The sequence below is a fragment of the Bufo bufo genome, chromosome 5 (assembly GCF_905171765.1).
Source record: "Bufo bufo chromosome 5, aBufBuf1.1, whole genome shotgun sequence".
Classification (NCBI taxonomy): Eukaryota; Metazoa; Chordata; class Amphibia; order Anura; family Bufonidae; genus Bufo; species Bufo bufo.
The window spans coordinates 564,678,057-564,705,648 of record NC_053393.1 but is presented as its reverse complement, the minus strand read 5'-3'; the positions used below and the strand labels follow the sequence as shown (position 1 = coordinate 564,705,648).

Below are 27,592 nucleotides of genomic sequence, written 5' to 3'. Positions count from 1 at the left end.
GGGGAAGAGGTGAAAGTAATCCTCCTCCTACCACGACCACGGCGGCAAGGACAGGACGCTTTACAGACGATGAACCCCTTGATTACTGGGTGTGCAGGCTTGACCTGTGGCCTGAGCTATCCCAATTTGCGATAGAACTTCTGGCCTGCCCCGCTTCAAGTGTCCTGTCAGAAAGGACCTTCAGCGCAGCAGGAGGTATTGTCACTGAGAAGATAAGTCGCCTCGGTCAAAAAAGTCTAGATTACCTCACCTTTGTTAAGATGAATGAGGCATGGATCCCAAAGGGACTGACAGTGGGGGATGCATTTGACTAAAAAAGGCCTGATGAGATGCCTTGGGCTATAAAATGGTCCACACGCTGCTGTATTTAATCTCTGCATGCCGGATGACTTGCGTGACTTCTCCGCCACCAACTAGGGTTCAAGCCACAATGTTTTAGTGCACTTTCTGCCTGGAAAACATAAATTTTTCCCGCGGCTGCAACAGTACCTGATTTTTCAGGCATGTGTACATGCCTAATGTTTCTGGCCTCTGGTGCTGCACTGTGGCTGCAAAACAAAACAAAAAAAAAAAGGCACATACAAGTGTCAATCCCCCTTCGTGATCGTTACCTTGTTGTGCTGAAGGGGCTTGCGTATCACAATGAAGCGACCACCTCTATGAGTGTGTTGGCAATAGCAATGTTGGCACACCCCAGGTGAGATAAGGTCGTTGCTAACTGGATAATTTTCCATAGAAAAAACATTAATTTTCTTTGTGATCATCTAAGGTGTGACCATTAAAGCCTACTAGGCCAACAATGGGCCCAGAGGTCAACCACCTAAAATATAACTTTTAATGGAAAATATTAAAAATTACCATAAATCCCTCACGTGGGGACAAATAGAGCAAGACAAACAAACAAACAAGCACAATTGGGCTAAATCAGGACAGGAGGGAAGATGGTATGGCAGAGAAAAGGGCAGGCCAGAAGGGTCCCTAGTATAACCCTAGGGCATCCCTTACTCCTGCTCAGCCCAGAGATGCACCCAGATGGTGGGAGCACTCTGTCCCCGTACCTGCCCTATCTGTCCTAAAATTAACCCTAAAACACACAATAGACCCTTATGAATGCCCAGGTCATATAATATAGTAGGATATGAATACTGAATTGATTGTTTAAAATAAATTAAAGGTTCTCGTCTCGACGCGTTTCCCCATTAGATTTGGTTCGTCAGGAGACAACTAGAGAAAAACCCAATGCAGTGCTAACACACTGCTAAGTCTACACATACACAATCCACGGGAGGAATATAGACCAATATACTGGAGCACCAGGCAAACACCTTCAAACCGCCTGACGCACAACCGGAAAAGCAATGATAATGCAATTAGCAAAAATGATGTAAAAGCAGGACATACAGTGAAATGAGTACAACAATGGGCCCACACTGCAGAATCATTGTTTTCTGGGTCACTTAACTGTCACTGAACTACCTCAGCACGACCATAGGCTTTGAAAAACCGCCATCGCCTGCAATCTTCCAAACGTGCGCACGAGCACAGTCATAACTACACCAAGATTGAGTGTGTCAACTATTCACAACTCTTTGCGGTTGTCTAAACTCTATTCCATACACGTCCCCTGATAGGGGACGTAACAGGGATTAAACTGATAGGAATAGTACTACTTAACACACCACTCATATAGGGTAGCACAGTACATTGCACGGCGCACGCGCAGTGCCCCAAATTGGGAGTAAGAGGACCGACCAAGCATCTTTTTCCATCTCCCGCTTCCTAAAATCTATTCCAAACACCGGCCCCTGATAGGGGACAAAACAGAGATTAAACTGGTAAGAACAGATTTTTTTTTATAAAAAAATAAAAGAGGACAGCCTCTGCGGAGCTGGGTATTTTTTGGGCGTGTTACTGAACGCTCATGCACAATGGCTGTAGGCTCATGCGTCCTTTTGCGGAGGTGACAAACCTGGTCAGTCAAACCCAAGGCAACATCATCAACCTCATCCCATATGCGTTTTTTCTGGAGCGTGCCCTGCGAAGAGTGCTGGATCAGGCGGTAGATGAGCATGAAGAGGAAGAGTTGTGGTCACCATCACCACCAGAAGCGGCCTTGTCGTCGTCTATTGCTGGACCTGCGGCAACGCAGAGAGAGGAGTCTGAAGAAGAGGAGTCCGAGGAGGAAGGTGGCTTTGAGGAGGTGGAAGACCAACCACAGCAGGCGTCCAAGGGGGCTTGTTGTCACCTTTCGGGGACCCTTGGTGTTGTACGTGGCTGGGTGGAGGAAGAGACCTTCAATGACGTCAGTGAGGACAAAGAACGGGACATGGCTAGCTTGGTATCCAACCTTGTGCAAATGGACTGTTTGCGGTTGTTTGCGGTGCGTTAAACAAGGAGTTTGGTCTGTCACTGTGAAGCGCGGCGTAACCCTTACACTACCTGATCGATGCAACATCAAACCTGATGTTTTAAAGCACGTTATTCCAAACAATTTATGAATGTTAGGTGATTTATGCCCTTTATGGATTAAAACCCGAATCAGCGTCAACTATGTAATTTTCCATGGGAGTTTTGCCATGGACCCCCCTCCGGCATGCCAGAGTCCAGGTGTTAGTCCCCTTGAAACAACTTTTCCATCACTATTGTGGCCAGAAAGAGTCCCTGTGGGTTTTAAAATGCGCCTGCCTAATGAAGTCTATGGCGGTTCGCATCTCTAACGCATGCAGTGTCCATGGCTGCTGACACGCTGACTCTATAGATAACACGTGCAGTGTCCATGGCTGCTGACACGCTGACTCTATAGATAACACGTGCAGTGTCCATGGCTGCTGACACGCTGACTCTACAGATAACACATGCAGTGTCCATGGCTGCTGACACGCTGACTCTATAGATAACACGTGCAGTGTCCATGGCTGCTGACACGCTGACTCTATAGATAACACATGCAGTGTCCATGGCTGCTGACACACTGACTCTATAGATAACACGTGCAGTGTCCATGGCTGCTGACACGCTGACTCTATAGATAACACATGCAGTGTCCATGGCTGCTGACACGCTGACTCTACAGATAACGCATGCAGTGTCCATGGCTGCTGACACGCTGACTCTATAGATAACACATGCAGTGTCCATGGCTGCTGACACGCTGACTCTACAGATAACGCATGCAGTGTCCATGGCTGCTGACACGCTGACTATAGATAACGCATGCAGTGACCATGGCTGCTGACACGCTGACTCTACAGATAACACATGCAGTGTCCATGGCTGCTGACACGCTGACTCTATAGATAACACATGCAGTGACCATGGCTGCTGACACGCTGACTCTATAGATAACGCATGCAGTGTCCATGGCTGCTGACACGCTGACTCTATAGATAACACATGCAGTGTCCATGGCTGCTGACACGCTGACTCTATAGATAACACGTGCAGTGTCCATGGCTGCTGACACGCTGACTCTATAGATAACACATGCAGTGTCCATGGCTGCTGACACGCTGACTCTATAGATAACACATGCAGTGTCCATGGCTGCTGACACGCTGACTCTATAGATAACACATGCAGTGTCCATGGCTGCTGACACGCTGACTCTATAGATAACACATGCAGTGACCATGGCTGCTGACACGCTGACTCTATAGATAACACATGCAGTGTCCATGGCTGCTGACACACTGACTCTATAGATAACACATGCAGTGTCCATGGCTGCTGACACGCTGACTCTATAGATAACACATGCAGTGTCCATGGCTGCTGACACGCTGACTCTATAGATAACACATGCAGTGACCATGGCTGCTGACACGCTGACTCTATAGATAACACATGCAGTGTCCATGGCTGCTGACACGCTGACTATAGATAACACATGCAGTGTCCATGGCTGCTGACACGCTGACTCTATAGATAACACATGCAGTGTCCATGGCTGCTGACACACTGACTCTACAGATAACACATGCAGTGTCCATGGCTGCTGACACACTGACTCTACAGATAACACATGCAGTGTCCATGGCTGCTGACACGCTGACTCTATAGATAACACATGCAGTGTCCATGGCTGCTGACACGCTGACTCTATAGATAACACATGCAGTGACCATGGCTGCTGACACGCTGACTCTATAGATAACACATGCAGTGTCCATGGCTGCTGACACGCTGACTATAGATAACACATGCAGTGTCCATGGCTGCTGACACGCTGACTCTATAGATAACACATGCAGTGTCCATGGCTGCTGACACACTGACTCTACAGATAACACATGCAGTGTCCATGGCTGCTGACACACTGACTCTACAGATAACACATAAAGTGACCATGGCTGCTGACACGCTGACTCTATAGATAACACATGCAGTGACCATGGCTGCTGACACGCTGACTCTATAGATAACGCATGCAGTGTCCATGGCTGCTGACACACTGACTCTATAGATAACACATGCAGTGACCATGGCTGCTGACTCTATAGATAACACATGCAGTGACCATGGCTGCTGACACGCTGACTCTATAGATAACACATGCAGTGTCCATGGCTGCTGACACGCTGACTCTACAGATAACACATGCAGTGTCCATGGCTGCTGACACGCTGACTCTATAGATAACACATGCAGTGTCCATGGCTGCTGACACGCTGACTCTATAGATAACACATGCAGTGTCCATGGCTGCTGACACACTGACTCTATAGATAACACATGCAGTGACCATGGCTGCTGACTCTATAGATAACACATGCAGTGACCATGGCTGCTGACACGCTGACTCTATAGATAACACATGCAGTGTCCATGGCTGCTGACACGCTGACTCTACAGATAACACATGCAGTGTCCATGGCTGCTGACACGCTGACTCTATAGATAACACATGCAGTGTCCATGGCTGCTGACACGCTGACTCTATAGATAACACGTGCAGTGTCCATGGCTGCTGACACGCTGACTCTACAGATAACACATGCAGTGTCCATGGCTGCTGACACGCTGACTCTACAGATAACACATACAGTGTCCATGGCTGCTGACACACTGACTCTATAGATAACACATGCAGTGTCCATGGCTGCTGACACGCTGACTCTATAGATAACACATACAGTGACCATGGCTGCTGACACGCTGACTCTACAGATAACACATGCAGTGTCCATGGCTGCTGACACGCTGACTCTATAGATAACACATGCAGTGCCCATAACTGCTGACACTCTGACTACAGATAATACATGCAGTGACCATGGCTGCTGACACGCTGACTCTATAGATAACACATACAGTGACCATAGCTGCTGACACGCTGACTCTATAGATAACACATGCAGTGACCATGGCTGCTGACACGCTGACTCTATAGATAACACATGCAGTGTCCATGGCTGCTGACACGCTGACTCTATAGATAACACATGCAGTGTCCATGGCTGCTGACACGCTGACTATAGATAACGCATGCAGTGACCATGGCTGCTGACACGCTGACTCTACAGATAACACATGCAGTGTCCATGGCTGCTGACACGCTGACTCTATAGATAACACATGCAGTGACCATGGCTGCTGACACGCTGACTCTATAGATAACACATGCAGTGACCATGGCTGCTGACACGCTGACTCTATAGATAACACATGCAGTGTCCATGGCTGCTGACACGCTGACTCTATAGATAACACATGCAGTGTCCATGGCTGCTGACACGCTGACTCTATAGATAACACATGCAGTGTCCATGGCTGCTGACACGCTGACTCTATAGATAACACATGCAGTGTCCATGGCTGCTGACACACTGACTCTACAGATAACACATGCAGTGTCCATGGCTGCTGAGACACTGACTCTACAGATAACACATGCAGTGACCATGGCTGCTGACACGCTGACTCTATAGATAACGCATGCAGTGTCCATGGCTGCTGACACGCTGACTCTACAGATAACACATGCAGTGTCCATGGCTGCTGACACACTGACTCTACAGATAACACATGCAGTGTCCATGGCTGCTGACACGCTGACTCTATAGATAACACATGCAGTGTCCATGGCTGCTGACACGCTGACTTTACAGATAACACGTGCAGTGTCCATGGCTGCTGACACGCTGACTCTACAGATACATGCAGTGTCCATGGCTGCTGACACTCTGACTCTATAGATAACACATGCAGTGACCATGGCTGCTGACACGCTGACTCTATAGATAACACATGCAGTGTCCATGGCTGCTGACACGCTGACTCTATAGATAACACATGCAGTGTCCATGGCTGCTGACACGCTGACTCTACAGATAACACATGCAGTGTCCATGGCTGCTGACACGCTGACTCTACAGATAACACATGCAGTGTCCATGGCTGCTGACACGCTGACTCTACAGATAACACGTGCAGTGTCCATGGCTGCTGACACGCTGACTCTATAGATAACACGTGCAGTGTCCATGGCTGCTGACACGCTGACTCTATAGATAACACATGCAGTGTCCATGGCTGCTGACACGCTGACTCTATAGATAACACATGCAGTGTCCATGGCTGCTGACACGCTGACTCTATAGATAACACGTGCAGTGTCCATGGCTGCTGACACGCTGACTCTACAGATAACACATGTAGTGACCATGGCTGCTGACACGCTGACTCTACAGATAACACATGCAGTGTCCATGGCTGCTGACACGCTGACTCTACAGATAACACGTGCAGTGACCATGGCTGCTGACACGCTGACTCTATAGATAACACGTGCAGTGTCCATGGCTGCTGACACGCTGACTCTATAGATAACACATGCAGTGTCCATGGCTGCTGACACGCTGACTCTATAGATAACACATGCAGTGTCCATGGCTGATGACACACTGACTCTATAGATAACACATGCAGTGACCATGGCTGCTGACACACTGACTCTATAGATAACACATGCAGTGTCCATGGCTGCTGACACGCTGACTCTATAGATAACACATGCAGTGACCATGGCTGCTGACACGCTGACTCTATAGATAACACATGCAGTGTCCATGGCTGCTGACACGCTGACTCTATAGATAACACATGCAGTGACCATGGCTGCAGACACGCTGACTCTATAGATAACACGTGCAGTGTCCATGGCTGCTGACACGCTGACTCTATAGATAACACATGCAGTGACCATGGCTGCTGACACGCTGACTCTATAGATAACACATGCAGTGACCATGGCTGCTGACTCTATAGATAACACATGCAGTGACCATGGCTGCTGACACGCTGACTCTACAGATAACACATGCAGTGACAATGGCTGCTGACACGCTGACTCTATAGATAACACATGCAGTGTACATGGCTGCTGACACGCTGACGTTATAGATAACACATGCAGTGTCCATGGCTGCTGACACGCTGACTCTATAGATAACACATGCAGTGTCCATGGCTGCTGACACGCTGACTCTATAGATAACACGTGCAGTGTCCATGGCTGCTGACACGCTGACTCTACAGATAACACATGCAGTGACAATGGCTGCTGACACGCTGACTCTATAGATAACACATGCAGTGTCCATGGCTGCTGACACGCTGACTATAGATAACACATGCAGTGCCCATGGCTGCTGACACGCTGACTCTATAGATAACACATGCAGTGTCCATGGCTGCTGACACGCTGACTCTATAGATAACACGTGCAGTGACCATGGCTGCTGACACGCTGACTCTATAGATAACACATGCAGTGTCCATGGCTGCTGACACGCTGACTCTATAGATAACACATGCAGTGTCCATGGCTGCTGACACGCTGACTCTATAGATAACACATGCAGTGTCCATGGCTGCTGACACGCTGACTATAGATAACACATGCAGTGACCATGGCTGCTGACACGCTGACTCTATAGATAACACATGCAGTGTCCATGGCTGCTGACACGCTGACTCTACAGATAACACATGCAGTGTCCATGGCTGCTGACACTCTGACTCTATAGATAACACATGCAGTGACCATGGCTGCTGACACACTGACTCTATAGATAACACATGCAGTGTCCATGGCTGCTGACACGCTGACTCTATAGATAACACGTGCAGTGTCCATGGCTGCTGACACGCTGACTCTATAGATAACACATGCAGTGTCCATGGCTGCTGACACACTGACTCTATAGATAATACATGCAGTGTCCATGGCTGCTGACACGCTGACTCTACAGATAACACATGCAGTGTCCATGGCTGCTGACACGCTGACTCTACAGATAACACATGCAGTGTCCATGGCTGCTGACACGCTGACTCTATAGATAACACATGCAGTGTCCATGGCTGCTGACACGCTGACTCTATAGATAACACATGCAGTGTCCATGGCTGCTGACACGCTGACTCTATAGATAACACATGCAGTGTCCATGGCTGCTGACACGCTGACTCTATAGATAACACATGCAGTGACCATGGCTGCTGACACGCTGACTCTATAGATAACACATGCAGTGTCCATGGCTGCTGACACGCTGACTCTATAGATAACACATGCAGTGACCATGGCTGCTGAAACACTGACTCTACAGATAACACATGCAGTGCCCATGGCTGCTGACACGCTGACTCTACAGATAACACATGCAGTGTCCATGGCTGCTGACACGCTGACTCTATAGATAACACATGCAGTGACCATGGCTGCTGACACGCTGACTCTATAGATAACACATGCAGTGTCCATGGCTGCTGACACGCTGACGTTATAGATAACACATGCAGTGACCATGGCTGCTGACACGCTGACTCTACAGATAACACATGCAGTGTCCATGGCTGCTGACACGCTGACTCTATAGATAACACGTGCAGTGTCCATGGCTGCTGACACGCTGACTCTATAGATAACACATGCAGTGTCCATGGCTGCTGACACGCTGACTCTATAGATAACGCATGCAGTGTCCATGGCTGCTGACACGCTGACTCTATAGATAACACATGCAGTGACCATGGCTGCTGACACGCTGACTCTACAGATAACACGTGCAGTGTCCATGGCTGCTGACACGCTGACTCTATAGATAACACATGCAGTGTCCATGGCTGCTGACACGCTGACTCTATAGATAACACATGCAGTGACCATGGCTGCTGACACGCTGACTCTATAGATAACACATGCAGTGTCCATGGCTGCTGACACGCTGACTCTATAAATAACACATGCAGTGACCATGGCTGCTGACACGCTGACGTTATAGATAACACATGCAGTGACCATGGCTGCTGACACGCTGACTCTACAGATAACACATGCAGTGTCCATGGCTGCTGACACGCTGACTCTACAGATAACACATGCAGTGACCATGGCTGCTGACACGCTGACTCTATAGATAACGCATGCAGTGACCATGGCTGCTGACACGCTGACTATAGATAACACATGCAGTGTCCATGGCTGCTGACACACTGACTCTACAGATAACACATGCAGTGTCCATGGCTGCTGACACGCTGACTCTATAGATAACACATGCAGTGTCCATGGCTGCTGACACGCTGACTCTATAGATAACACATGCAGTGTCCATGGCTGCTGACACACTGACTCTATAGATAACACATGCAGTGTCCATGGCTGCTGACACACTGACTCTATAGATAACACGTGCAGTGTCCATGGCTGCTGACACGCTGACTCTATAGATAACACATGCAATGTCCATGGCTGCTGACACACTGACTCTATAGATAACACATGCAGTGTCCATGGCTGCTGACACGCTGACTCTATAGATAACACATGCAGTGTCCATGGCTGCTGACACGCTGACTCTATAGATAACACATGCAGTGTCCATTAATGCTGACACACTGACTCTACAGATACATGCAGTGTCCATGGCTGCTGACACTCTGACTCTATAGATAACACATGCAGTGCCCATGGCTGCTGACACGCTGACTCTAAAGATAACACATGTGTAACGGACCGTTTCAGCAGATAAGGGGTTAAAATCTGTTTAGGCGATATGCCCCTTTCTGAGAGACAGGCACAGCTACTGCAGAACACCAAACTCCCGAACTGGATACAAAATAGCACTTCAAACTGGAACCTCACGAATAGCTGCTAGCAGACGAACAGGAATCAGCTTACACTCCTGGCAATCAGTCTCTAACAGCATACAGTGGATCCCCCCAATAACGAGACAAGGCTCCGTGTTGAGGGTCAAGAAGTAGTCTGACTGTACTTCAAGTACAGCCTCTTTAATTCATAAACCACAAACATAGTACTGCCCACAGGGGTTTGAAATACAACCAATCAGTAATTTACAACACATACAATGTAAGTACAGCAACCAATCGTTCACGCCCCCAGAGGACCAGAAGGGAGACTGCGACACAGGACAGATACAACATATCCCCACAATGCATCATGGTTTCCTCCTCTCTGTCCCGGAGACAACCGAGGAGCAATCCGTTTATCTCTCAGGACAAAGGGAAATCACCAATACACATGTGGATATAACAGGACAGACATCACCATTTAAACACACAATGGGACAATGGCACAATAGAAACACACCCAGCATATTCCTCCCAAGCTGACAAGTTACACTGATTATAAATTGTTACAACTTTGTGAGTTTACATTGTCCATACATATAACTTACATCAATTTAAACAGTATAACTTGGGGACAAACCTATCCAAAATTCACTTGAATAGGTTCAGGGGTTTAAAAGTTAGTATATGGCCCATAATCCTGAGGCAAGAGGCGGATAAACAGGCCTCTCCAAAACCCAGTGGCGAGGTTGGTTTCGCCACAACATGCAGTGACCATGGCTGCTGACACGTTCGCTCGAGCAGTGATTTTTTGATCAATATCAATTTTTTAAAGGACAGTCTTACAGAATTGCAGCCACTTTATGACATCCACAGTGACTATCACCCTCACCATCTAACATCTAAGAAACGCCTTACAGACGGTGCAAAGCTTTCCTGATGGAAGAGCTCATTCCACACTCAACAAATTCATGAGAAAATTGAGGGAAACAGTCAAATTCACGTCTCTAATACATTTCTGGCAGCGACTCTCCGATTATCCTCAAATTACACAACAAGGATTTGTTACAGGGCACCCATGTGCTATGCCAGCATTTAGTAACCTCAGGGGGCACAGGCAGGAGCCGCTCCGCTCACTAATCCTGGCACAGCACATTGTTACAGGGCACCCATGTGCTATACCAGCAGTTAGTAACCTCGGGGGCACAGGCAGGAGCCGCTCCGCTCAATAATCCTGGCACAGTACATTGTTACAGGGCACCCATGTGCTATACCAGCAGTTAGTAACATCGGGGGCACAGGCAGGAGCCGCTCCGCTCAATAATCCTGGCACAGCACATTGTTACAGGGCACCCATGTGCTATGCCAGCATTTAGTAAACCTCGGGGGCACAGGCAGGAGCCGCTCCGCTCACTAATCCTGGCACAGCACATTGTTACAGGGCACCCATGTGCTATGCCAGTATTTAGTAAACCTCGGGGGCACAGGCAGGAGCCGCTCCGCTCACTAATCCTGGCACAGTACATTGTTACAGGGCACCCATGCCAGTATTTAGCAGCAATGTGCGCTCCTGCCCGTACTCCGTCCTTTGCGGCCCCATTGGTGTACAGTCCGTACTCCGTACACCGCTGAGAAGTCAGTAATGTGCCAGATTAGTGAATTTAAAACACGCCGGAAAATCTCTGCTTGTGAAAGGGGGTGCGAGTATCTTTAGTAAAAAGTTAAAATCAATAAATAAAGTATATTACAAAAATATTTTTTAGGGCATTTGGGACATTATTAAAAATAAGTTGAATAAAACTTTAGTTACTCTTTAACCCCTTAAGGACCGGGCTCATTTTCACCTTAAGGACCCGGCCATTTTTTGCAAATCTGACCAGTGTCACTTTATGTCTGAATAACTTTAAAAAGCTTTGACTTATCCAGGCCATTCTGAGATAGTTTTTTCATCACATATTGTACTTCATGACACTGGTAAAATGGAGTAAAAAAATGAATTTTTATTTATAAAAAAAATCCAAAATTTACCATAAATGTGGAAAAATTAGCTAATTTCCAAATTTCTATTTCTCTACTTCTATAATACATAGTAATACCTCCAATAATAGTTATTAATTTACATTCTCCATACAGGGAGTGCAGAATTATTAGGCAAGTTGTATTTTTGAGGATTAATTTTATTATTGAACAACAACCATGTTCTCAATGAACCCAAAAAACTCATTAATATCAAAGCTGAATATTTTTGGAAGTAGTTTTTAGTTTGTTTTTAGTTTTAGCTATTTTAGGGGGATATCTGTGTGTGCAGGTGACTATTACTGTGCATAATTATTAGGCAACTTAACAAAAAACAAATATATACCCATTTCAATTATTTATTTTTACCAGTGAAACCAATAACATCTCAACATTCACAAATATACATTTCTGACATTCAAAAACAAAACAAAAACAAATCAGTGACCAATATAGCCACCTTTCTTTGCAAGGACACTCAAAAGCCTGCCATCCATGGATTCTGTCAGTGTTTTGATCTGTTCACCATCAACATTGCGTGCAGCAGCAACCACAGCCTCCCAGACACTGTTCAGAGAGGTGTACTGTTTTCCCTCCTTGTAAATCTCACATTTGATGATGGACCACAGGTTCTCAATGGGGTTCAGATCAGGTGAACAAGGAGGCCATGTCATTAGATTTTCTTCTTTTATACCCTTTCTTGCCAGCCACGCTGTGGAGTACTTGGACGCGTGTGATGGAGCATTGTCCTGCATGAAAATCATGTTTTTCTTGAAGGATGCAGACTTCTTCCTGTACCACTGCTTGAAGAAGGTGTCTTCCAGAAACTGCCAGCAGGACTGGGAGTTGAGCTTGACTCCATCCTCAACCCGAAAAGGCCCCACAAGCTCATCTTTGATGATACCAGCCCAAACCAGTACTCCACCTCCACCTTGCTGGCGTCTGAGTCGGACTGGAGCTCTCTGCCCTTTACCAATCCAGCCACGGGCCCATCCATCTGGCCCATCAAGACTCACTCTCATTTCATCAGTCCATAAAACCTTAGAAAAATCAGTCTTGAGATATTTCTTGGCCCAGTCTTGACGTTTCAGCTTGTGTGTCTTGTTCAGTGGTGGTCGTCTTTCAGCCTTTCTTACCTTGGCCATGTCTCTGAGTATTGCACACCTTGTGCTTTTGGTCACTCCAGTGATGTTGCAGCTCTGAAATATGGCCAAACGGGTGGCAAGTGGCATCTTGGCAGCTGCACGCTTGACTTTTCTCAGTTCATGGGCAGTTATTTTGCGCCTTGGTTTTTCCACACGCTTCTTGCGACCCTGTTGACTATTTTGAATGAAACGCTTGATTGTTCGATGATCACGCTTCAGAAGCTTTGCAATTTTAAGAGTGCTGCATCCCTCTGCAAGATATCTCACTATTTTTGACTTTTCTGAGCCTGTCAAGTCCTTCTTTTGACCCATTTTGCCAAAGGAAAGGAAGTTGCCTAATAATTATGCACACCTGATATAGGGTGTTGATGTCATTAGACCACACCCCTTCTCATTACAGAGATGCACATCACCTAATATGCTTAATTGGTAGTAGGCTTTCGAGCCTATACAGCTTAGAGTAAGACAACATGCATAAAGAGGATGATGTGGTCAAAATACTCATTTGCCTAATAATTCTGCACGTAGTGTATGTCTACTGTATGTTTTTGAGAGGCCTGTTTAAAAGCCTCTTGCCTCAGGATTATGGCCCATACTAACTTTTAAACCCCTGAACCTATTCAAGTGAATTTTGGATAGGTTTGTCCCCAAGTTATACTGTTTAAATTGATGTAAGTTATATGTATGGACAATGTAAACTCACAAAGTTGTAACAATTTATAATAAGTGTAACTTGTCAGCTTGGGAGGAATATGCTGGGTGTGTTTCTATTGGGCCATTGTCCCATTGTGTGTTTAAATGGTGATGTCTGTCCTGTTGTCCCCACATGTGTATTGGCGATTTCCCTTTGTCCTGAGAGATAATCGGATTGCTCCTCGGTTGTCTCCGGGACAGAGAGGAGGAAACCATGATGCATTGTGGGGATATGTTGTATCTGTCCTGTGTCGCAGTCTCCCTTCTGGTCCTCTGGGGGAGTGAACGATTGGTTGCTGTACTTACATTGTATGTGTTGTAAATTACTGATTGGTTGTATTTCAAACCCCTGTGGGCAGTACTATGTTTGTGGTTTATGAATAAAAGAGGCTGTACTTGAAGTACAGTCAGACCACTGCTTGACCCTCAACACGGAGCCTTGTCTCGTTATTGGGGGGATCCGCTGTATGCTGTTAGAGACTGATTGCCAGGAGTGTAAGCTGATTCCTGTTCGTCTGCTAGCAGCCATTCGTGAGGTTCCAGTTTGGAGTGCTATTTTGTATCCAGTTCGGGAGTTTGGTGTTCTGCAGTAGCTGTGCCTGTCTCTCAGAAAGGGGCATATCGCCTAAACGGATTTTAACCCCTTGTCTGCTGAAACGGTCCGTTACATTGGTGGCAAGCAGCGGGATCGTTCCTACAGCCAGAAGGACAGCTACACAAGACCCTACTATACCGGGCAGAGGGGGACGGTCAGCTGCCACGTTGGGTGGACCTCCATCGGAAGTTACAGTTGCGGGACAGAGGGAGCTCAGTCTCCTCTCCCCAGCGGCAGAGTGTCCAGCAGGGAATTGGGAGCCCAGTCTCCATTCCCCAGCGGCAGTGTGAATTGCAGGGAATTGGGAGCCCAGTCTCCATTCCCCAGCGGCAGTGTGAATTGCAGGGAATTAGGAGCCCAGTCTCCATTCCCCAGCGGCAGTGTGAAGTGCAGGGAGAGGAGAGCAGCGTCCTCCCTCCCCAGCGGCAGGCTGAGTTACAGGGGGCAGAGGTAGTTGTTCCTGCCCCCCAGCAGCAGAGTGATATGCCGGGAAGGCAGTGTGAAATGCAGGGAGAGGAGAGCAGCGTCCTCCCTCCCCAGCGGCAGGCTGAGTTACAGGGGGCAGAGGTAGTTGTTCCTGCCCCCCAGCAGCAGAGTGATATGCCGGGAAGGCAGTGTGAAGTGCAGGGAGAGCAGAGCAGCGTCCTCCCTCCCAGCGGCAGGCTGAGTTACAGGGGGCAGATGTAGTTGTTCCTGCCCCCCAGCAGCAGAGTGATATGCCGGGAAGGCAGTGTGAAATGCAGGGAGAGCAGAGCAGCGTCCTCCCTCCCCAGCGGCAGGCTGAGTTACAGGGGGCAGAGGTAGTTGTTCCTGCCCCCCAGCAGCAGCATGATTTTTTGGGAATTGGGAGCCCAGTCTCCATTCCCCAGCGGCCGTGTGATTTATTGGGAATTGGGAGCCCAGTCTCCATTCCCCAGCGGCTGGGTGAGTTATTGGGAATTGGGAGCCCAGTCTCCATTCCCCAGCGGCCGTGTGATTTATTGGGAATTTGGAGCCCAGTCTCCATTCCCCAGCGGCAGGCGGAGTTACAGGGGGCAGAGACAGTCGGTCCTGTCCCCCAGCGGCAGAGTGTCCAGCATGGAATAGAGAGCCCAGTCTCCTTTCCCCAGCAGCAGGACACTGTATTGAGAGCGGAGACGGTCGGTCGCCCTTCCCAGCGGCTGGAAGTATGTATGGGAGAGGAGCTCATTACCCCGTCTCCCCAGCGGCAGCTTAACACACCAGGGGGAGACAGTAAGCCCCACAACAGTGCAGATGGGACCGTGGTCTCTGCACCTACAGCACAGGGGGTAGGGACAGTCGGTCTCCCCCTCCAGCAGCAAAGCTGGGTATCCAAAGGGGAGACAGTCGGTCTCCCCCTCCAACAACCATGCTCCAACCAGGCTTCTTCCGTGGTAACGCTGGCACCAGGGCAGAGTACCGCTGATCCCTGCCCACAAAGCAACCTCCACTCCAAGCCAGGGAGCAACACAGAGACCGGGAGTACCAGCTACCAACATAACCTTGGTGGACTCACTGGACAGAGACAGGCTACCAAATTCAACAGGTCCAGTATTGGGTTGTGGGTGGACTGCCAGACTAACTCAGGTACTGACCGTGAGGTCAGGTATCTGGTTAGTCTTCCTTTGGGGGGGGGGGGGGGGGGGGAGATGTGGGGCGAAACCAACCTTGCCACTAGGTTTTGGAGAGGCCTGTAATTCTGCACGTAGTGTATGTCTACTGTATGAGAGGCCTGTTTAAAAGCCTCTGGCCTCAGGATTATGGCCCATACTAACTTTTAAACCCCTGAACCTATTCAAGTGAATTTTGGATAGGTTTGTCCCCAAGTTATACTGTTTAAATTGATGTAAGTTATATGTATGGACAATGTAAACTCACAAAGTTGTAACAATTTATAATAAGTGTAACTTGTCAGCTTGGGAGGAATATGCTGGGTGTGTTTCTATTGTGCCATTGTCCCATTGTGTGTTTAAATGGTGATGTCTGTCCTGTTGTATCCATAAGTGTATTGGCGATTTCCCTTTGTCCTGAGAGATAATTGGATTGCTCCTCGGTTGTCTCCGGGACAGAGAGGAGGAAACCATGATGCATTGCTTCTGGTCCTCTGGGGGCGTGAACGATTGGTTGCTGTACTTACATTGTATGTGTTGTAAATTACTGATTGGTTGTTGTAACGGACCGTTTCCGCAGACAAGGGGTTAAAATCCGTTTAGGCGATAAGCCCCTTTCTGAGAGACAGGCACAGCTACTGCAGAACACCAACTCCCGAACTGGATACAAAGTAGCCCTCCAAACTGGAACCTCACGAATAGCTGCTAGCAGACGAACAGGAATCAGCTTACACTTCTGGCAATCGGTCCTCTAACAGCATACAGCGAATCCCCCCAATAACGAGACAAGGCTCCGTGTTGAGGGTCAAGCAGTGGTCTGACTGTACTTCACGTACAGCCTCTTTTATTCATAAACCACAAACATAGTACTGCCCACAGGGGTTTGAAATATAACCAATCAGTAATTTACAACACATACAATGTAACTACAGCAACCAATCGTTCACGCCCCCAGAGGACCAGAATGAAGACTGTGACATAGGACAACATATCCCCACAATGCATCATGGTCTCCTCCTCTCTGTCCCGGAGACAACCTGAGGAGCAATCCAATTATCTCTGAGGACAAAGGGAGATCGCCAATACACATGTGAGGACAACAGAACAGACATCACCATTTAAACACACAATGGGACAATGGCACAATAGAAACACACCTAGCATTTTCCTCCCAAGCTGACAAGTTACACTTATTATAAATTGTTACAACTTTGTGAGTTTACATTGGCCATACATATAACTAACATCAATTTAAGCAGTATAACTTGGGGACAAACCTATCCAAAATTTACTTGAATAGGTTCAGGGGTTTAAAAGTTAGTATATGGCCCATAATCCAGGGGCAAGAGGCCAGCAGCCAGTCCTCTCCAAAACCCAGTGGCGAGGTTGGTTTCACCACAGTTGTATTTCAAACCCCTGTGGGCAGTACTATGCTTGTGGTTTATGAATAAAAGAGGCTGTACTTGAAGTACAGTCAGACCACTGCTTGACCCTCAACACGGAGCCTTGTCTCGTTATTGGGGGGATCCCCTGTATGCTGGTAGAGACTGATTGCCAGGAGTGTAAGCTGATTCCTGTTCGTCTGCTAGCAGCTATTCGTGAGGTTCCAGTTTGGAGTGCTATTTTGGTATCCAGTTCGGGAGTTTGGTGTTCTGCAGTAGCTGTGCCTGTCTCTCAGAAAGGGGCATATCGCCTAAACGGATTTTAACCCCTTGTCTGCTGAAACGGTCCGTTACAGAAACCACCCAAAAATGACCCCATTTTACAAACTACACCCCTCAAGGTATTCAAAACTGATTTTACAAACTTTGTTAACCCTTTAGGTGTTCCACAAGAATTAATAGAAAATAGAGATAACATTTCAAAAGTTCACTTTTTTGGCAGATTTTTCATTTGAATCCATTATTTCCAGTTACAAAGCAAGGGTTAACAGCCAAACCAAACTCAATATTTATGGCCCTGATTCTTTTGTTTACAGAAACACCCCATATGTGGTTGTAAACTGCTGTACGGGCACACGGCAGGGCGCAGAAGGAAAGGAACGCCATATGGTTTTTACACCCCTAGAGTAGAAACTCCAAAAAAGTGACCCCATTTTGGAAACTACAGGATAGGGTGGCAGTTTTGTTGGTACTATTTTAAGGTACATATGATTTTTGGTTGCTCTATATTACACTTTTTGTGAGGCAAGGTAACAAGAAATAGCTGTTTTTATTTTTTGTTATTTACAACATTCATCTGACAGGTTAGATCATGTGGTATTTTTATAAAGCAGGTTATTACGGACGCGGCGAAACCTTATATGTCTACTTTTATTTTATTTATGTAAGTTTTACACAATTATTGCATTTTTGAATTAAAAAAAATCATGTTTTAGTGTCTTCATAGTCCGAGAGCCATAGTTTTTTCAGTTTTTGGGAGAATATCTTGGGTAGGGTATGATTTTTGCGGGATGAGATGACAGTTTGATTGGCACTATTTTGGGGTGCTTATGACTTTTTTATTGCTTGCTATTACACTTTTTGTGATGTAAGGTGACAAAAAATGTTTTTTTTGCACTTTTTAAATTTTTTTTTACGGTATTCATCTGTGGGGTTTGGTCATGTGATATTTTATAGAGCAGGTTATTACGAAAGCGGCAATACCTAATATGTATACTTTTTTTTATTTATGTAAGTTTTACACAATTATTTCTTTTTTGAACAAAGAAAATCATGTTTTATTGTCTCCATAGTCTGAGAGCCATTGTTTTTTCAGTTTTTGGGCAATTATCTTGGGTAGGGTATGATTTTTGCGGGATGAGATGACAGTTTGATTGGCACTATTTTGGGGTGCGTATGACTTTTTGATTGCTTGCTATTACACTTTTTGTGATGTTAGGTGACAAAAAATTGCTTTTTTACACTGTTTTTTTTACGGTATTCACCTGAGGGGTTAGGTCATGTGATATTTTTATAGAGCAGGTTATTACGGACGCGGCGATACCTAATATGTGTAGTGCATTTTATTTATTTTTATTTTTAATCAGTGATAAATGTGTTTTTTTTTTAACTTTTTTTTCTTTTCATTTTTTGGACCCAGACCCACTTGGTTCTTGAAGATCCAGTGGGTCTGATGTCTGTATAATACAGTACACTACACTATATAGTGTACTGTATTGTATTTTCACTTTACACTTAGTCTGATCAGACTTCTGCCTTTAGCAGAAGTCTGATCAGCACCATGGAAAGCTGGAAGCCTGTGAAGGCGTCCGGTTGCCATGGTAACCATCACCCGCTGCCACAACAGAGCAGCGGGTGATGGGGAGGGAGGGGGGCCCCCTCCCTCTGTTATCCCATCAAGAATCGGGGGCTGAAATGACACAGCAGCCCCCGATGGGAGAGGGAGGGAGCTCCCTCGCTGTTAACCCCTTCCATACAGCGGTCCCTACGGACCGCGGCATGGAAGGGGTTAAACGGCTGACATCACAGCACAGATGTCAGCCGTTTCAAGCAGAGTGTCAGCAATGTGCTGACACTCTGCTTGCTAACCGCTCGGCCATCCTGGAAATGAGAAGGGGCGGGTGGGATGATCGTGCGCCTGACCGCCCGCCCCCCCAGCACCGCCCGCCCGGGTTAAAAATAAAAATGTAGGTCATTTTGAAGTTTCTGATCCCTGCAGTCACGGACCGCTGGGATCAGAAACTTCCGAAAGCGCTGCAAACCGCAGGTCTGAATTGACCTGCGGTTTGCAGCGATCGCTGATACGGGGGGGTCACAGGACCCCCTTCGGCATTGTCCCAGGGTGCTTGCTGATTGATTTCAGCAGGCACCTAGTTCCGATCACTGCCTGCCGCACAGCGGTGATCAGAAATACACATGACGTAACAGTACGTCATGTGTCCCCAAGAGGTTAAAGGGGTTCTCTGGGAATTAAGAAAATCCTTTAAAGGGAACCTGTCATGTGGATATTTGATTATAATCTAACCAATTATACACTGCGTGCAGAATTATTAGGCAAATGAGTATTTTGACCACATCATCCTCTTTATGCATGTTGTCTTACTCCAAGCTGTATAGGCTCGAAAGCCTACTACCAATTAAGCATATTAGGTGATGTGCATCTCTGTAATGAGAAGGGGTGTGGTCTAATGACATCAACACCCTATATCAGGTGTGCATAATTATTAGGCAACTTCCTTTCCTTTGGCAAAATGGGTCAAAAGAAGGACTTGACAGGCTCAGAAAAGTCAAAAATAGTGAGATATCTTGCAGAGGGATGCAGCACTCTTAAAATTGCAAAGCTTCTGAAGCGTGATCATCGAACAATCAAGCGTTTCATTCAAAATAGTCAACAGGGTCGCAAGAAGCGTGTGGAAAAACCAAGGCGCAAAATAACTGCCCATGAACTGAGAAAAGTCAAGCGTGCAGCTGCCAAGATGCCACTTGCCACCAGTTTGGCCATATTTCAGAGCTGCAACATCACTGTAGTGCCCAAAAGCACAAGGTGTGCAATACTCAGAGACATGGCCAAGGTAAGAAAGGCTGAAAGACGACCACCACTGAACAAGACACACAAGCTGAAACGTCAAGACTGGGCCAAGAAATATCTCAAGACTGATTTTTCTAAGGTTTTATGGACTGATGAAATGAGAGTGAGTCTTGATGGGCCAGATGGATGGGCCCGTGGCTGGATTGGTAAAGGGCAGAGAGCTCCAGTCCGACTCAGACGCCAGCAAGGTGGAGGTGGAGTACTGGTTTGGGCTGGTATCATCAAAGATGAGCTTGTGGGGCCTTTTCGGGTTGAGGATGGAGTCAAGCTCAACTCCCAGTCCTACTGGCAGTTTCTGGAAGACACCTTCTTCAAGCAGTGGTACAGGAAGAAGTCTGCATCCTTCAAGAAAAACATGATTTTCATGCAGGACAATGCTCCATCACACGCGTCCAAGTACTCCACAGCGTGGCTGGCAAGAAAGGGTATAAAAGAAGAAAATCTAATGACATGGCCTCCTTGTTCACCTGATCTGAACCCCATTGAGAACCTGTGGTCCATCATCAAATGTGAGATTTACAAGGAGGGAAAACAGTACACATCTCTGAACAGTGTCTGGGAGGCTGTGGTTGCTGCTGCACGCAATGTTGATGGTGAACAGATCAAAACACTGACAGAATCCATGGATGGCAGGCTTTTGAGTGTCCTTGCAAAGAAAGGTGGCTATATTGGTCACTGATTTGTTTTTGTTTTGTTTTTGAATGTCAGAAATGTATATTTGTGAATGTTGAGATGTTATATTGGTTTCACTGGTAAAAATAAATAATTGAAATGGGTATATATTTGTTTTTTGTTAAGTTGCCTAATAATTATGCACAGTAATAGTCACCTGCACACACAGATATCCCTCTAAAATAGCTAAAACTAAAAACAAACTAAAAACTACTTCCAAAAATATTCAGCTTTGATATTAATGAGTTTTTTGGGTTCATTGAGAACATGGTTGTTGTTCAATAATAAAATTAATCCTCAAAAATAAAACTTGCCTAATAATTCTGCACTCCCTGTATACAATCATTAACTACTATAAAGTGCCTTAGATGTATTCACTTACTGGTGTGACAGACGGTTACCTCATAATATACACACAAAGATGCCGCATGCCGCATGCTAATGAGCTGATTGGAGTCCAGCGTGATGTCATTGAGTCCAGCGTATATTTAATTAACAGCTATAGCCACTCCCCTGCCCACCTGCTGCTGAGTCATATGGAAAATAACTGTCAATCAGCAGCAGGTGGGCGGGGAGAGTCAGGAGCTCATGAATATTCAGGACTCATCATTATCAGCTGGAGCTTTTCAACACAAGATGTTGGCAGATTGACTGAGTCAATTAAAGAAAGTGATTTTGCTAAGAGAATCAGTCACTTATTTATGTTGCCCTTAGTTAGGACACCATAAAACTGGTGACAGGTTCCCTTTAAGTCCATTACAATAAACATTAGTAGGAACAGCCTATATTAAATAGCAAGGGAATTTGACCACATTGTATTTCTTTTTTTTTCTTTTTTGTCAAAAATATTTTGGCAAGAAGTCAAAAGTAAAATAATAATAAAAATAAAAATGGAAACGTATGTATCACAATACTGTAATTATAATTATTATTGCCTTAGTGTAAAACTTTGTAACAATCTGCAATATACAATATCTGAAGCAGATATTCAGGAAAAATGTATTTTTTTTACCTCTTGAATGTTTTCTATAACATTTCTTTATAGACCAACAACATTTCTTGTAAATATTCTGTCTGAATTTGGCAACAGTTTGCCTTGTTCAGGACAATCTACAACCTTTACAACCACATCTGAAAAAGTTTGAATTCTTGATAATACAACATATAGCTGACTGTGGCTGAACACTGGTTCTGGCAAGTAAATGGCAGCTTTTTCTAAGGTTTGTCCCTGAGCTTTATTAATTGTCATGGCTGGTGGCCGAGACTGTTGGCTGTGGCTAAGACTGCTGGCACTGTGACTGATGGCTGAGACGACTGGCACTGTGACTGGTGGCTGAGACTGCTGGCACTGACTGCTGGCTACAGCTGAGAATGCTGGCACTGACTGATGGCTGAGATGGCTGGCACTGACTGGTGGTGCTGAGACCACTGGCAGCAACTGAAGGCTAATACTGCTGGCAGCAGCTGCTGTGTGTGTCAGACAATACTAGAATTTGTGTGACTCTGACGGATGTAATAGCGGCGCTCTGACAGAAAGCACACCATAGCAGATGGTGATTGGCCGGCGCGCAGGTGTGGGTGGTAGGGGCGAAGTGTGGGGCAGCTGTGATAGGACGACACCATGGTGTGGGCGGTGTGTGGTGCGCCGTGTGTTGATTGGCCGGCGCAGGTGTGGGCAGTACGGGCGGTGTGTGGGGCAGCTGTGATAGGACGGCGCGCTGGTGTGGGCGGCGTTTGGTGCACCGTGTGTTGATTGGCCAGTGCGCCACACATGCGCACATCAATAATGGGCACACACGCATGGACACCATCCCTGAGCCATTATAACTAATGAAAGGTATTTTGGAATAGATTTATAATAAAGTAGTATTTAAGGATGTTCATTCTCTTAATTCCCAGAGAACCCCTTTAAAGACACTGCTGTGAGGTGAGGGACTATGGCTATTGTAGTGTATCTTCAGTTCCTCTCTCTCCTATTCATGGTACTACCATTGTGATGGACCTTCACCTGTTCTCGTCTTCCTCTTCTTGGTACTACCACAGAGTTGAATTTTCGCCTGTTGCCTGTTCTCTCCCTCCTCTTCTTGACACTGCCATAGTGGTGCTTCTTCAGTTCCTCTCTCTCTCCTCTTCACTGTGTTGTCATCATTGTGGATCTTCACCTGTCCTCTACCTCCTCTTCTTAGCACTCCATTGTGTTGGATATTCACCTCCCCTCCCCTTTATCATCTTGGCACTACCACTGTGGTGGACCTTAACTCCCTCTCTCCCTCCACTGCAGGAAACTTCACCCACTCTCTTCCTTTTGATATTGGTACTAGCATGATGGTAGCCCTTTAACTCTTCTCACTTTGTTCTTCTTGGCACTACCACTGTGTTGGAGCTTCACCTTCTGTCTGCCTTTTCAACATGGTACTGCCATTGTGGTGGACCTTCAGTTACCATTTCCCCTTTTTTAAATTAAGCTTTACCATGTTGGTCAGCCTTCATCAACTAGCTCCCTCTTTTTCCTGGCACTACCATTGTGGTGGACCTTCACCGGCTATCTTACTCTTCTTCATGGTACTATCATGGTGGTGGATCTTCAACCGCTTTCTCCCTCCTCTTCAGGCACTACCATTGTGGTGGGCCTTAACCTACTATGCCTTTCTCTACTTGGCTTTACCATGGTGGTGGACCTTCACCGGCTATCTTACTCTTCTTCATGGTACTATCATGGTGGTGGATCTTCAACTGCTCTCTCCCTCCTCTTCATTGTGTTGGATCTTCTCCTGTAGTCTCCTACCTCTTCATTATGGCGGACCTTCACCTGCTGTCTCACATTTCTTCATGGCACCACCATTGTGGTGGACTTTAACCTGCTGCCTTCCACTTCTTCATCACAATGGACCTTTGCTTTCTAACTCCCTCCTCTACTAGGCTTTACTGTGGTGGTGAAGCTTCATCCCTATAACAGCATGTTAGTGAGCTGACCTACCAGCATTGACTGTGATGCCCCTCTGACTGTGTCCTGCTAGCAGCACCTAACATCTCCACTAGCTAACACTACTACATAGACAGTGTCCATTCCGTAGTCTATGTCCACCCTCCCGCTGATGATACAGAACAGGAAGTGATCTCCGTGTCCTCCAGGTTGAATGGGGTGATAGAGACAATTAGAGTAATCGTCATCATCCATTATCATAATGACACAGCAGCAGGATTCCTGGAACAATTATTACACTCATCATCCTACACAAAGCCTCATATCTAGATCAACCATAAAGAACACCACAGAGAAATAGAGGCGACGAATCACCCCAAAAAAGGACTATAGGAGCCTCAAATAAGTATAAGATCAAATATATAGTACAGCGTGTGACATTACACAATGATTATCAATATTACATGTGTAATATTGCACTGTGAAGTGTCTGTATTACGGTGTACAGTCCTGCTTCTCCTGCTGCCCCTGTGTACGACCCCGCTTCTTCTGCTGCCCCTGTGTACGACCCCGCTTCTTCTGCTGCCCCTGTGTACGACCCCGCTTCTTCTGCTGCCCCTGTGTACGGTCCCGCTCCTCCTGCTGCCCCTGTGTACGGTCCCGCTCCTCCTGCTGCCCCTGTGCACGCTCCTGCTCCTCCTGCTGCATCTGTGTACGGTCCCGCTCCTCCTGCTGCCACTGTGTACGGCTCCGCTCCTCCTGCTGCCCCTGTGTACGGCTCCGCTCCTCCTGCTGCCCCTATGTACGGCCCCACTCCTCCTTCTGCCCCTGTATACCGCCCCACTCCTCCTGCTTCCCCTCTGTACGGTCCCGCTCCTCCTGCTGCCCCTGTATACGGCCCCACTCCTCCTGCTGCCCCTCTGTACGGTCCCGCTCCTCCTGCTGCCCCTGTGTACTGTCCCACTTCCCCTGGAGCTGCCCCTGTGTACGGCTACGCTCCTCCTGCTGCCCCTGATGTACAGCTCCTCTCCTCCTGCTGCCCCTCTGTACAGTCCCGCTCCTCCTGCTGCCCCTCTGTACAGTCCCGCTCCTCCTGCTGCCCTTGTGTACAGCCCCGCTCCTCCTGCTGCCCCTCTGTACGGTCCCGCTCCTCCTGCTGCCCCTGTGTACAGTCCCGCTCCTCCTGCTGCCCCTGTGTACAGCCCCGCTCCTCCTGCTGCCCCTGTGTAGGGCCCCACTCCTCCTGCTGCCCCTCTGTATGGTCCCCCTCCTCCTGCTTCCCCTGTGTACAGTCCCGCTCCTCCTGCTGCCCCTGTGTACGGCTCCGCTCCTCCTGCTGCCCTGGATGTATGGCTCCGCTCCTCCTGCTGCCCCTCTGTACAGTCCCGCTCCTCCTGCTGCCCCTCTGTACAGTCCCGCTCCTCCTGCTGCCCCTCTGTACAGTCCCGCTCCTCCTGCTGCCCCTCTGTACAGCCCCGCTCCTCCTGCTGCCCCTCTGTACAGCCTCGCTCCTCCTGGTGCACCTGTGTACAGTCCCGCTCCTCCTGCTGTCCCTGTGTACAGCCCCGCTCCTCCTGCTGCCCCTGTTTATGGCCCCGCTCCTCCTGCTGCCCCTCTGTATGGTCCCGCTCCTCCTGCTGCCCCTGTTTACAGTCTTGCTCCTCCTGCTGCCCCTCTGTACGGTCCCACTCCTCCTGCTGCCCCTGTGTACAGTCTCGCTCCTTCCGCTGCCCCTCTGCACAGTCCCGCTCCTCCTGCTGCCCCTGTGTACGGCTCCGCTCCAACTGCTGCCCCTGTGTACGGTCCCACTCTTCCTGCTGCCCCTGTGTACGGTCCTGCTCTTCCTGCTGCCCCCGTGTACGGCTCCACTCCTCCTGCTGCCCCTCTGTACAGTCCAGCTCCTCCTGCTGCCCCTGTGTACAGTCCCGCTCCTCCTGCTGCCCCTGTGTACAGTCCCGCTCCTCCTGCTGCCCCTGTGTACGGTCCCGCTCCTCCTGCTGCCCCTGTGTACAGTCCCGCTCCTCCTGCTGCCCCTGTGTACAGTCTCACTCCTCCTGCTGCCCCTGTGTACAGTCTCACTCCTCCTGCTGCCCCTGTGTACAGTCCCGCTCCTCCTGCTGCCCCTGTGTACAGTCTCACTCCTCCTGCTGCCCCTGTGTACAGTCTCACTCCTCCTGCTGCCCCTGTGTACAGTCTCACTTCTCCTGCTGCCCCTGTGTACAGCCCCGCTCCTCCTGCTGCCCCTCTGTACAGTCCCGCTCCTCCTGCTGCCCCTGTGAACAGTCCCGCTCCTCCTGCTGCTCCTGTGTACAGTCCCGCTCCTCCTACTGTTCCTATGTACGGTCCCTCTCCTCCGGCTGCCCCTGTGTACAGTCCCGCTCCTCCTGCTGCCCCTGTGTACAGTCCCGCTCCTCCTACTGCCCCTATGTACGGTCCCGCTCCTCCTGCTGCCCCTGTGTACAGTCCCGCTCCTCCTGCTGCCCCTGTGTACAGTCTCACTCCTCCTGCTGCCCCTGTGTACAGTCTCACTCCTCCTGCTGCCCCTGTGTACAGTCCCGCTCCTCCTGCTGCCCCTGTGTACAGTCTCACTCCTCCTGCTGCCCCTGTGTACAGTCTCGCTCCTCCTGCTGCTCCCATGCATGGCTCCGCTCCTCCTGCTGCCCCTCTGTACAGTCCCGCTCTTCCTGCTGCCCCCGTGTATGGTCTCGCTCTTCCTGCTGCCCCCGTGTACTGTCCCGCTCTTTCTGCTGCCCCCGTGTATGGTCCTGCTCCTCCTGCGGCCCCTGTGTACTGTACCACTCCATAATGTGAGTGGTCTCACTGTGGGGGTCTCTAAAGGAAGACTTGATCTGAGCCCTATAGATGGGTCATAAGCCTAGGGTTCCTCATCGTGGTCCTTACTTTCTTCTGGATCAAATGAGGTGTCTAACTGTGGTTTACAGGAATCTAGAGATTTCTGCTCCTCCTCCCGCCGCTCATGTCTACAATGTATGGAATCTTCTTTCTATCCGCCGCCAGGCACTCAATCTGCAGCCGCACCTCCTCTGGCGCTTGAGGTTTTTAATGCTGTATTGCTTCTATGAATTATTCAGGTCTGTATATAGTGTCCCAGCCAGGGGAAGGGATGGAGAGATCATCTGAAATCACTTCTGTGAGGGAAACAAGGGCTGAGACATCCGGTGGTCCAAGGGGACACCTCCCCGCTGTAATGTCTCATACAGCACAGTCCCCTCTGTGTTGTGTAAGTAATAGCACCCCTTTCACACCCTCTGGCTTCATTCACTAACTCACCCGATAGATCCAGGGCTTTCCG

General features: G+C 48.0%; 1 protein-coding gene across 1 annotated transcript in view; it reads left to right on the top strand.

Annotated features, from left to right (window-relative positions):
• Positions 1 to 27,085, top strand: part of LOC121002665 (basic proline-rich protein-like) — a 53,255-nt gene extending 26,170 nt beyond the window's left edge. The window contains exons 2-3 of the mRNA XM_040434098.1: positions 24,788 to 25,264; positions 25,753 to 27,085. Coding sequence (XP_040290032.1) covers positions 24,788 to 25,264; positions 25,753 to 27,085 — 1,810 coding nt within the window. The remainder of the gene's footprint in view (positions 1 to 24,787; positions 25,265 to 25,752) is intronic.
• The last annotated feature ends 507 nt before the right edge of the window (positions 27,086 to 27,592 follow it).